The following is a 12,871-nucleotide window of genomic DNA, read 5'->3' as shown; positions in this document are numbered from 1 at the left end:
TCATTGAATACAGTGCATGAATACTGCTTTAAAATAAAATGAATTAAAATACAGAGCACTGGATACCCTGACTTATAAAAGCCTGCTGCAATTCACAGTCACAGGAAAGCTGGCAGCATAAAGGTGTCATGCAGCCTTAGGGCTCGCGTCACATGAGAACGTGTGTGGCCCAGTTTTCCTGCTCGGCCAACACCTGCCAGTGGCAGATGCTCCGGAATCTGAGTAAAGATGGTGTCCTAGGGAAGGGTGACATGCCACTCATTTCTGTCAGGACTTCTGTTAGAGGAGAGGATAAAAATGCATCTCAGGGCAATGCGGTATCCTGAGCTTCAGACCCTCTGACTTAGGCACTTTAAAAGTGCACCGTCCCGGCTCTGCATGCAACCCTGGGCGGGGTTTGAAGAGGAGGGCCCACTCTGCGGGGCAGCGGGCCTGATGCTGAAGCTCAGGGCACGCTCAGCACCCCGTCAGTCTATCACTTTGATGTGGAGCTGCTGCTTCCTAGGTCCTTCTTACCTGGTTTCATGCACAGTGCTCCTGGCCTGTCTTAACTGGGGCACCGAGCCCACTTCAGGCGGGCCGGTGGCCTCTGCTGACATCCACACAACTGGGGGCTGTGTGACCCCTGGGGGGCCGAGGAGTGGTGGCTTCTGTACGCAGGGCCTGTGCAATTTCAGCTGGTCTCAAGAATAGCCCTGCCACCTCTGCTTCTGACTGGCCTAAGTCATTTACCTCTCTTGGCAAGCCCGCAATTTCCTAATTGTGTCACCTGCAGGCTAGCGTTAGCAGTAGTAGAGCTGCCGAAGATTTACCAGACGCAGCAACACAGGCACCAGCAAAGTTATGTGTATTAAGTAGTGACCCAAGAATCGGAATAAGGAAGCCGTGGTTAGCTCTTGGGCTTACAGCCAAGGCCCTACTCAGCCTGGTTTCTGCGGCATCCTGTTGGTTAGATTTTCATCCGTGACCATCAGGGCTCCATGATGATCCTGGAGCTCCTTGGGCCACAGACCCATGGCTGGGTTCTGAGGGGTTACAGTGACATCTTCTGGCCATTGGTGCTGGAGCAACAGGGATGATTAAAAGGAGTACTCTTAAGACACCTCAAATCTGGGTAAATCCCTGGTGTAAATTGAGGATAAAGGCATATGGGCATGTGTTTTCTAAATCTCTACAATTAACAGTCGCATATTAGCAGCTGCATGTTGTTTTTTTTGTTGTACACACACACACACACACACACACACACACACACACACTTCCTACTATCTCATATAAAATGTCTTTACCAGAGTTTCAAAGCATCATGTAAAATTAAAGTAGGTATCCTTCCCATGGATGTCTTTTAGCTTCCTTCCATCATGCAGATGTCCTGATGAATCCCAACCACCCGTTAGCAAGTCTCTTCCTCTGACTGGACTGCAGATACTTGGACAGAGGAGCCTGGCAGGCTCCAGTCCAGGGGGTCCCAAAGAGTCGGACACGACTAAGTGACCAGCACTTCACAGTGAAGTCTAGGCTGATGTGTGAAGCTCACAGCGCTGCTCAGCGCTGTTCTATGGGATTCTCCAGGCAAGAATACTGGAGTGAGTAACCTTTCCCTTCTCCAGGGAATCTTCCCAACCCAGGGATCGAACCCAGATCTCTTGCATTACAGGCAGATTCTTTCCCATCTGAGCCATCAGGGAAGTGGGTGCCTGTCTGTAGAATATGTTTGTACATTGTAGGGTTCTACAAATGTCTGTTGAAGGAACAAATGGATAATAGGCAGCAAATGTGATATGACAAGTTTGGCAGGTCTTGATTTGGTTTCCTGCAAGGGAGCAAAGAAGCCTTAAAGGTTCCACCATGTACTGATTTTATTTTAAAAGGCCAGAAGGCCTGAATTTGCTTATGTTCGTATCAATAGGGGGAGCCCACTTTGGGTATATATGAGTACTGCCACATTCATTTCATCTTCAGTGCTGTGTGGGTCAGGGTCCCTCTAGGGTATGGAGATGAGGAGCTGGGTCTTCAGGCCCACTGGAGTGCCCTGTGACAAGGCTTCCCTCCCAGAGCCCGAGAGCAGCCCATGGTAGCAGTTGGTCTTTGATGAATGATTGAATGAGCCCATCTGAACTATGGAAATATCATTATACCAGGAAGCCAGGCCACTTCTGAAGCTACGTGAAAACAGCCCAGCCCATCAGCTCACAGGCAGGACAACACATGAACCTTTCATCTGGGTGGATGACAGCCTCGGCGTGGAAAGCTCCTACCCAGCAAATGAGGGTTGGGTGGGTAGATCTGATGTAAAAACATTTCCAGGAAGAAATGTTCAGAATAGAACAGACTAGTGTGACCTCAGCCTGCCTTGGGGCTGAGATGGGTGGGGATGAGTCACTGGGGCACCTGCAGTCTGTGTGGCTGCCCTGCCATCAGAGCCGAGGGTCACCCAAGGGCAGCCTTCCCTGCTCCCATGACCCAGCTGTAGTGTGGGGACTGCCAGGCATGGCACTTCTACTCCAGGGAGGCAGGAGTGCTCTGCTTGTTCCTTAGAGAAGGTCCCACCTGTGTAAGGGCTTCCCTGGTGGCTCAGATGGTAAAGAATCTGCCTGAAATGCAGAAGACATAAGAGACTCGGGTTTGATCCCTGGGTGGGAAAGATGCTCTAGAAAAGAGAATGGCTGCTCACTCCAGTATTCCTGCCTGAAGAATTCCTTGGACTGAGGAGCCTGGTGGGCTATAGTCCATGGGGTTGCAAAGAGTCAGACACAACTGAGTGACACACCCACACCCACCTCCCCCTACATGAGGCCCACTCAAAGTCATCAGAGATTTGGGATCGGGGCCTGGTTCCTCCTTCCTGAAATGGGGCATGATCATACTCCACCTTGTGGCAAAAATGATTTGAAGCACCTAATGAAAATTCACTGTAACAAAATGAGATTTAATTTAAAAGGTAAATAAGGTTGAAGGAGAAATACAATGACTACTTTGTTGAGGCTAGAAGGAATGTGAACATACTAAAAGATATACCCTAAGTTCTCACTTGTTTGGTAAAGATAGGCACTCAAGTTCTGAGCATCTGGGACGCTACAGTAAACAGAAAAACATGATTTTGAAAAAATATATATATAGTGACCATAAAATAAAGGACCATCCCCATTTTTCTAGGTCCTGGGACCCAAGAGAAGTTTCTCTGGGAAGTCCACATCACGAGGTTACTGAGTGGTATTGTGGCAATGTGATCCATGATAGCCTGTGATAAATACCCTAGGCCATGCCTGGGGCTGCTACTAGTAATAGATTGCCTTTAATAAATAGAGTGTAGCTCAGGAGAAGTGAATCCAGGGGAGCTGAAACATTGCAGTGCAGGCTCACAGCTCTCATGATCTGCTGTGAGAGAATTTAGGTTATTTAGCACAGTATTTCCCACACCATTCTGCAAGACTCAAGTGGTATGTCAATAGTCTATGACAATAAAATAGATGCTAGAATCATTTAGTGTCTAACATTTAAAAATAGAACATCATCAAGCATATCTACATGTGTGCGTACCAAGTCACTGCAGTTGTGTCCGACTCTTTGCAACCCTGTGGATTGTAGCCCCACCAGTCTCCTCTGTCCTTGGGATTCTCCAGGCAAGAAGACTGGAGTGGGTTGCCTTGCGCTTCTCCAGGGGATCTTCCCGATCCAGGAATCGAGCCCTAGTCTCTTGTCTCCTGCATTGGCAGGCAGATTCTTTAACACTAGCACCACCTGGGACGCCCACGTGGTTAAATGTTATTATGCACTGGTTCTTGAAGCGGGATGCGGGAAGCCTGTGAGAGCTCTCCCGGTCTGTGGGGCCTGCAGCCTCTGAGCCACGTGCTGCTGGCACTCAAGTGCTGGCATCAGTGTGTGTGCTATCTGCCTAGAGATTACTGCTCTATGCTATGTGCCTTTACTTAACTGGGATTCTCGTGTGCCGTGTATATCATACATTAACCATGAGTCAAATTTCTGTCATTCCTTGCAGCAATGAATTTATCTGAGAGGCTATTTTTTATTATCTACTTTCATTCAAGCACACGTTACAGCTCGTGATGTTCTATCAGCTTATTGTAGTGCCGAAAATGTTCCATGATCAGATCAGTGCAGGAACTGCTGATCCAGGGGAATGGCTGGCCCACAGCCTTCAGTGAAGCAGTGGTCTATAAGCTGCAGAGCCAGAGGGTTCAAAGCTATAGTGCTGTGTGATGTGCTGATTAGGGCTCAGCTAGGTCTGTCCAGAATCCACTACACAGACCACAGGGTGAGCATTCTCTTATGGAAACTGAGGCACCCCCAGGACCATGGCTCTGAAGGTGTCGCAGCTCTCACTTCCTAAGGGAAGGCCGCTGATGGAGCCAATGGCAGGTTAAAGAAGGTTTGACTTACATTAAAGAAGGTGAGGCATTTGTCTTTGCGTTTATGGAAGGAAGTTACTCAGGGACCACAGAGAACTTCCAAAAATAATTGCAAAGATTAGATAATAATAACAATTACAGTTAGTGGTTACTGTATGCTAGGTGCTGTGGTGAGTCATTTGCATGCCTTATTTTCCTTAATCCCCTCCAAGCAACTATAAAAAAATTATTATTATCCTTTTGTTTCTTATAGCTGAGAAGCTAGAATCACTAAGAGCTTAAGTTTTTGGGGTCTTTTTGATAAAATTAAAGGTTGAGCCAGCAACAGTATTTAGGCCAGGTTTTAGATAATTCTAAAGTTATTTGTGGGCTTCCCAGGTGGCTCTGTGGTGAAGAATCCACCTGCCAATGCAGGAGACACAGGTTCAATCCCTGGGTCAGGAAGATCCTCTGGATAAGGAAATGGCAACCCACACCAGTATTATTGCCTGAAAAATCTCATGGACAGAGGAGCCTGGTGGGCTATGGTCCATAAGGTTGCAGTTAGACATGACTCAGCAACTAAATAACCCACAACAAAGCTATTTTGTAGCCTTTTGGTTCTAGAATATTCTTGTGAACTTTAAGGTGGCTGGTTTTATTAACCATCAGTTGGGCCAAGAGAAGTTAATAGACACGATCACGGATTTTTGTTTTCTCTTTCAGCCTGTGAAGATGGATATAGGCTTGAAAATGAAACCTGTATGAGGTAGGCAGCATGTTCATTTATTCTGGTGAATTTGTTCCAAACCTTATTTAGAAGTCATGTGGGTAAATTGCCTCAGTAATTTCTTTTGATATTTGAAACTAATTCTTGTTCTTTTTTTCCTGTCAACTTGCAGTTGCCCATTCGGCCTTGGTGGTCTCAATTGTGGAAACCGTAAGTATGCAGGAGTCCTGAGTTCCATGTGGGCAGGGCTGTTAACATGTGTCTGTCCCCTCCCCTCACCCTCAGGTCAGATCTGCTGTCTTCCCAGCTCCCTGGAGAGCAGAGTGCTCTCCAGGGCTGGAGGTTTGTAGGGGAGATAAATATTTATTTATTTATCTAGAAAAATTTCCTAGATAGCCGGACAGAAGAGTATTAGTCAATAAATGAGGCTGAGGGGGAGGGACCACCCCCAGGAGGACAGAAGAGCCTCCTGGGTACTTCTTAGAGGGGATGGAACTGGAAGAAGACTGGCAGGTATGGAGGGAGAAGGAATCCAGGCAGAGGGAACAACCTAAACAAAGGTTTTGGGCCAGCCTGGGCCTGTGATTTTGGGGGACAATGTGTAAGTAGGTGTGGCTGAGGACAGAGAGGAAGGTAGAGAGTGAAGGATTAGGTTGGCAGATTATGTGAGGATCAAACTCTTGGGGTTTTTGATAGAGCCTGAGAATTTAGACTCTAGTCAGTAGCCTCTGTAGAACTAGCAAGTCTTAGAGCGGGAAGGCATTTTTGATCAAGAAAATCAAGTCAGGAGGCGGTGAGGAGGACAGAGAGTGTGGGGCCATTTAGACCAGCGTCATCAGGGTGGGGGTCAGGGCTGGACGCAGACTGGGGAGGCCCCTGATCTTGGCTGACGTTTGCGATCCTGGAGTACGATGGGCGAGGGGCACTGACCACGCCTGTGGCATGTTTCACACTCAATTTACTTCTCTGAGGAAAGCAGTTGGGATTCATTTCACTTCACTTTCACTGACAATTTCTTATCCTGAGACCTGAGAAATTAAAGTGACCCTCAAGACTATTGAAAGAAATTCTAGGATACAGGATGAAGAAGGAATAGTAACAGTCAGTATTTTAGGATAGCTTTGTCCCTTACTCTGTAGAATCTGCCAGCAGTCCATTGTCTTAAGGTTACTCGCCCACAAGTAGACATGACTTTGTTTAACTAGAGATGCTACCCTCACCACATCAGTCATAAATTCGAGGTGTTTTTAAAGCTCTCATGCCAAAAACAGGGGAGGAGGTGAAGACTAGGTAGATCTTTCTTATAGCACACTATCACAGGTGTACTTGGTTTAATAAGAGTGTGAGTGAAACATGATGATGTATGGGGAGATGTAGCCAGCTTGGGATGAGCTGGGAGCAGGAGGTGAGGGACCCACCTGCCTGTCCTCCCGGGGCTCTTCAGCCCCTCATAGAAGGAGCCAGTACTTCTCACTTGCTTAACTTAGCTAACCTAGTTAGCTCCCTAGCTAGGTTTCACTAGAAAATGCTTCCTATTTCTCTGTGAATGGAAGAGGAAAAATGGATACAGGGAAGAACCCTCGAAAGGGTTGAAAGAGAGTGAAAGGGTTGAAGGCAGTGAGCTGAGGTGTGTTGCTCTTGGTGGCAGTTAGTGGTTTGCTTTTCAGAGATCATTAAATATTGTGTATGTGGAGATTGTACCTCTCCATCCACTAACCGCCCTGTGAATTCCCGTGTCTCCGCATGATGTGCGTGGGGTCTTGGAAGTAGCAGGATCTCTCTCTGTTCCTGAGATTTCTTTTTCCTCCCTTTTATCCGAATCATCACAGTCATATCCAGCAGAGGGCAGACTCTGGCCTGGATGGCTAGCCTCTCCTCCACGTTTTGTTGGGGACTCTGGTTAACTCTGATGGGGTGAATACCACTTTATGACTTTGACATCTCTTTGCATGTCAGTGTCACAAAGCAGTTAATAGTCACCAATAATAAAGAGCACGTGCCATCTGCGCCTTTCTCTGCAGTCTCAGATCAGCCCTGGTGTGGGTTAAGGAATTGGAGCACCTGACTTTCCTCCCCACCTGTGCTGATAGCTAACGCCTTGTGAGCTCTGTGACTTGTCACTTGGTGTTTTGGGTCAAATAACAGAGATAACCACCCACCCCTGTCACTTCTGCTGTCGCCACCAAAGACAGTTTAAATGCCTTCTTGGGGGTCTGACTCAGGCTGGACCTTTTGTAGAAAAGAAACGCTGCTCTCTGCAGCCTTCTGGGGACACGTGCTCTGCTGCCCAAGCCCCGTGAGATAGGACACCCTGCTCTGTCCAACCACGCACGTGGTCCTGTGGTTCCCTCATGCCTGCCTTCCTGGGAGTCACCCAGCTCTAACGTGTTCTGGCTTTAGGCATAACCTCTGACCTGCCTTTCTGCAGCCTATTAGCTTTCTAGTTGCGCCCAGATTTCACTTGTCACTCCTTATAGAGAACGTCCTTCAGACTGGAGAGGGCAGAACAGGCTCTCCTCTCACATCCCGTAGTCCCCATGTGCACCTGGCAAGGCCTCCCGCGCCCGGTAGGGCAGGGCGGCAACTGTCTTATCACTGCTCCCCTTTTTCTTTCCATGTAAAGTGTGTGTTTAGATCACAGATCCCAACAATTCTGTTTTCTTGTCCCGCTGTCCTGTGACTCTAGAATTCTTACAGAGTTGTTGTCAGAGTGTCCTCACTTCCCCTTGTCCCCCTCTCCAGCCTTTCTCAGGCATGCACGTTTCCTTCTTTGTGTGAATTTTATAGAGGTTCCTTCTCGCAGTTTTATTATATCTCTCATGACCACATGGTTTGCTTCACCTTTTTTTTTTCTGTTTTTAAAGTAGGTGAATTTTGTCTTTTCATAACATAAAAAAAAAATACTTGTCCGTTAATTTTCCTGCTGTAATCCAAGTTAATTAGCAGACAGATACAAGGGAAGAAGAAAACTAAAGTCTCATCACCCATTAAACCTCACTGCTAATACCCTGCTGTATATCCTTGCTATGACATGTGGTGGATAAAACCACCAACAGCACCCAGGACCTTGTTAGAAATGCAGGATTTCAAACCTCTTCACTCGACCTACTGAATTAGAATCAGAATTTTAACCAGACTCCTGGATTTAGTTAATAGGCAGATTTGCATACACCTCACAGTTTAAGAAGCAGTATACCAGAGGTTTGTATGTGTGTCTTTTTAACAAAAATTGAATCTCACAGAAGATACTGTTTTGTAACCTGCCTTTGAACTTAGTAAACTGTGCAGGGTTTTCATTGGCATAAATTTATAAGGTGACTTTAGATAGTTCTGTTAAATTCTACTCTGTATATATCATAATTTACTTAACCATCCTCTCTTATTATCAATTTAAAATCTTTTTTTTTTTTATTGCCATTCTTCTGTTTGTAGTCACTGTCACTTGGTGAGGATAGAATATCATCAGATAGTTTTCCTAGATTACCTTTCTCTGGCTGCAGACATTTTTATCCATCCCTCCTCCTTATCCATGACACATCCTTTTGTAAGTCACCCTTTCCATTCCAATGCCCTGCATCTCTCCAGTGGAACCTCCTTCCCTGCCAGGCTCCCTGAGCAGCCAGGAGGATGTGGAGTCCGTTTTCCGCATGTCTTGGTGTCTTCCTCCTCTTCCACTGAAACCAAACATTCAACTTAAAGATCTTTCTGCCTTGTCTTCCCACCCCAGCCCACAGTCTGGTGGCAGGTGTATGAAGTCTTCACCTTGTAGTTCCATTGGACTCAGAACTCAAACCAGTGGAAACGCTATGTGTCAGCAGGAGTCACATACTGCTCAGAAGGAGGAAGAGATCGTTAGTTATCCGGCAGTCAGCTGGAAGTCTCGTGCAGCTAACAGCAAACCTCCCACTTGGTGTCAGAACTGAAAGGAAGCAGCTCTGGAAAAGGGAAATGCAACTCTGTCCCTACTCTTGCGTGTTATGGCCACACTTACAGTCTGTAGATGCGAGAAAGGCAAATATTCAAAAGGTACAGAGGGAAAGAAAGAACGTTGTGAACAGAGTTGTAAAGGAGAGATGACATAAGAGGAGTGGAAAGTTTTAAATGGCAGAACTCTAACCGCACATCAGTAATGAACACAGTGAGAGAGCAAGTGGGAGAACTAAATGAATTTTAAAATGAAATGAATGTGGCCACCTAGAAAGGTCTGTAATGAGGCCTAATTTTAAAGGAAGGTGTATAGGTTGGTATGGTTCTGACATCAATTCCGATGTATTTTTTTCCACATCACTCAACCAGTTATCTCAGTTCTGACACTGTCTCCAGGTACATCCCACAGCTTAAGGCCTGGGTCTGCCGACTTTCCCACCCCACGTCCCCTCCCCAGCAGACCCCAGTCCCGCATCCAGGTTGTCACCTGTGCTTCTGACCAACTGGCTGTAGATCAAAGGTTCCAGTGACCTCTTCCCTTGGGCCCATTAATTGGCTGTACTGGCTCACAGAACTCAGGGAACATATTACTAGATGCCAGCTTATTAAGAGATGCACGAGACTTTAGGCTTACTGCTGGATAACTAATGATCTCTGCCTCCTCCTGAGCAGTGTGCTGTGAGTCACTCCTGCCACACATAGCATCTCCACTGGTTTGAGTTCTGAGTTATTGGCTTCCCTCATAGCTCAGTTGGTAAAGAAGCCGCCTGCAATGCAGGAGACCCTGGTTCAATTCCTGGGATGGGAAGATCTGCTAGAGAAGCGATAGGCTCCCCACTCCAGTATTCTTGGGCTTTCCTTGTGGCTCAGCTGGTAAAGAATCTGCCTGCAATGTGGGAGACCTGGGTTCGATCCCTGGGTTGGGAAGATTCCCCTGGAAAAAGGAAAGGCTACCCACTCCAGTATTCTGGCAAAAACTGGAGAATTCCATGGACAGTCCATGGGGTCGCAAAGAGTCAGACATGACTGAGCGACTTTCACATTTCTTTTCAGCTTATTATAAAAGGGGAAAACTTCTGAACAGCTGGATGGAAGAGATGCACAGGGCCAGGTTAGGGGAAGGGCCGGGAGTGTCATGTACTCTCCCAGCCCTCCCATCCTCCCCTCATTTCCCAACCTTCACCAACCTGGAGCTCTCTGAACCCTGTCCTTTTGGGGTTTTATGGGAGTCTTCATTACACAGGCAGAGTTGATTAAATCACTGGCCATTGGTGATTGAATTCAGTCTCCAGCCCCTCTTCCTTCCGGGGAGGTTGGGGGTAGGATCGAAAGTTCTAATGGGCTAATCACAAATTGGTTTCCCTGGCAGCAAACATCCATCCAAGAGTTACCTAAGGGCTATTCAAAAGTCACTAATGTAACAAAAGACACCGTTGCTCTTCAAGCTTAGGAAATTCCTAGAGTTTTAGGAGCTGTGCCTGGAACAAGGACAGGGAACAGATAAAAATTAGTTCTTATAAATCAATATCACAATTGACTAAGATTCTTCTGGGGTAAATAAATGTCGCTAGCTTGAACAATGAAGACGGATTATTGGAAATCATGAAATTCCAGCTTCAGGAGTGGCAAGAATTGGGAGTTGTGGGGAGTCTCAGCAGAGGAGGTTGACACCTTCTTTTCAGAGCACATGTTAACATAGAGCCATCTTCATCTCTGTCTTGGTTCTTACTGTGGGTCTGTGCACAAACTCGCTGCCTCACAATGGAAAATAGGCTCAGCAGACAGCTTCAAGTGTGTGTCAGTACCTTGGTTGTCTTTAAATAAAAGGTTCTCTCTCCCAAAATGAGATTCCTGGGGAGGAACTAACTGATCCAGTTGGGATCTTGTGTTTACTTCCAGACCAAACTTTTGTGGCTTGGGATGGTGTTAAAGTGCAAGCATGACTGCCCCACTGAACCCTGCATGTGGAAGGGAGTGGATAGTTCCCAGTAAGGGGTTGGCTAAGCAGGCAGTCCTGTAGATTCCAAATAACCATATAAGCAAGGACAAATATGGCTTATAGGGAAGACTAAGGCCCAGAGTGGGTTGGTTTAATGAAAAATGGCAACAGCAATGACAAAAACAGCAACCTATGATCAAACCACAAGAAGAATAAAGAAATATCAACAAACATGGAAGACAAAGGAAAACAAAGAATTCCAGAATCATCATTCTGCAGGATCTCTTCAAAGTAGGAAGGATAGAACAGACCACCCTAAGACAATACCCATGACCTTCACTCCCAGCTGAACATTCAGGGAACCTACAGGATTAGTGAACATTATAATAGGCATTGATATAAACCCCATGCAATGTAATCATTGCGTGACCTCATCGTACATCTAAATCAGCCCTTAAATGTGAAAGATCAGTTGCAGTTCATGAGCTGACTTGACTGCAGGTATGAGAGAAAGGTACTAGAGAAGATTCTTGAGAGTCCCTTGGACAGCAAGGAGATCAAACTAGTCAATCCTAAAGGAAATCAACCCTAAATATTAATTGGAAGGACTGATGTTGAAGCTGAAGCTCCAATACTTTGGCCACCTGATGTGAAGAGCTGACTCATTAGAAAAGACCCTGATGCTGGGAAGAATTGAAGGCAAAAAGAGAAGAGGGCAGCAAAGGATGAGATGGCTGGATAGTGTCACCAACTCAGTAGACATGAACTTGAGCAAGCTCCAGGAGACAGTGGATGGAGGACAGGAAACCCTGGTGTGCTGCAGTCCATGGGGTCACAAAGAATTGGACATGACTTAGTGACCAAACAACAGCAACATGAGAAAAAAAATCTGTGAGTACATTGTCTACAAGCTTATTACAAGTTTCCAGTGAAATAGCTGCCAGAGAACATCAAATGACTCTTTTAAAAATGTATGTGTATACAGTAAATTATATATGTACACATATACACATATAATTTCTAGATTTCAAGAAGGTCCTGTGTGTCTATATGTATACATAAACACATGAATAAAGTTTGGGAAGCAGAAAAACATGAAGAAAGTACCAGTCCATCAGTACCCGAGGTGGCACTGATATCTGAACATTTTTTGTGAGTTCCCTCCCAGACACTTTCTCTGAACTCACATACACAGAGGTCTTCTGGCTTTCAGTCCTGTGTTCTTTCCTCTCCTGTATAATTTAAGCCAGTGCCAGCCAAGGTCTGGCCTGCAGGTTGGCAGCATCTGGATCCCCCAGAACCTTACCAGAGATAGAGCTTCTTAGACCTTGCCCAGACCTGCTGAATCAAATCTCTTGAGGTGGGTGGGGACCAGGCATCTGAGATTTAACATATCCTCTGGGTGATTCAGATGGACAGGAAAAGTTTGAGAAGCACTGACCTATAGCATACAGGATAATGTTTCTTAGTAAGTCAATAAGGAAATAACAGTCCAAACTAATGACATATTTATTAAATACACTGTTGTTCCAAGAAAGGGGAGATGAAAGAAAGAAAGTCTAAACTTAACTGAGGTTTCCTTTCAACAAGTTGGTTCTCAGGAGAGATGGTTCAGCTGATCTCCAGTTGGCAGCACAAAAGGCAGAGTTCTTGTTTCCAGAGCAGATTTTTAGGGAACCAAGACACTTGTGTTGACAAGCAAGATGATCTTCAATGAGGGACTAAACTGCTGCATGACTTCCAGCACTGCTGGTGGAAGAGTCTCCTTTGCCTTGGGAGGTGGGAGGAACTGGTGTCCCAAGGTCTTCAGAGAGCTGTTTAGATCAGCAAAGGATAGCCTTCTCCAGACTGGATGCTCCTGGAGAGTCCTACAAACTCTTGAGTGTGTAGAGTCTGTGTTCCCTCACTCATGGTGCTTCTTCATAG

General features: G+C 46.1%; 1 protein-coding gene across 1 annotated transcript in view; it reads left to right on the top strand.

The window, feature by feature from the left end:
• Window positions 1-12,871, top strand: part of HEG1 (heart development protein with EGF like domains 1) — an 83,821-nt gene that overhangs the window by 56,421 nt on the left and 14,529 nt on the right. The window contains exons 14-15 of the mRNA XM_065942267.1: window positions 5,076-5,118; window positions 5,252-5,289. Of these exons, the coding sequence (XP_065798339.1) occupies window positions 5,076-5,118; window positions 5,252-5,289 (81 nt within the window). The remainder of the gene's footprint in view (window positions 1-5,075; window positions 5,119-5,251; window positions 5,290-12,871) is intronic.

Source organism: Muntiacus reevesi, chromosome 8 (assembly GCF_963930625.1).
Source record: "Muntiacus reevesi chromosome 8, mMunRee1.1, whole genome shotgun sequence".
In the NCBI taxonomy this organism is placed as follows: domain Eukaryota; kingdom Metazoa; phylum Chordata; class Mammalia; order Artiodactyla; family Cervidae; genus Muntiacus; species Muntiacus reevesi.
The sequence above is the reverse complement of the archived record's forward strand: the minus strand, read 5'-3'. Positions and strand labels throughout refer to the sequence as shown.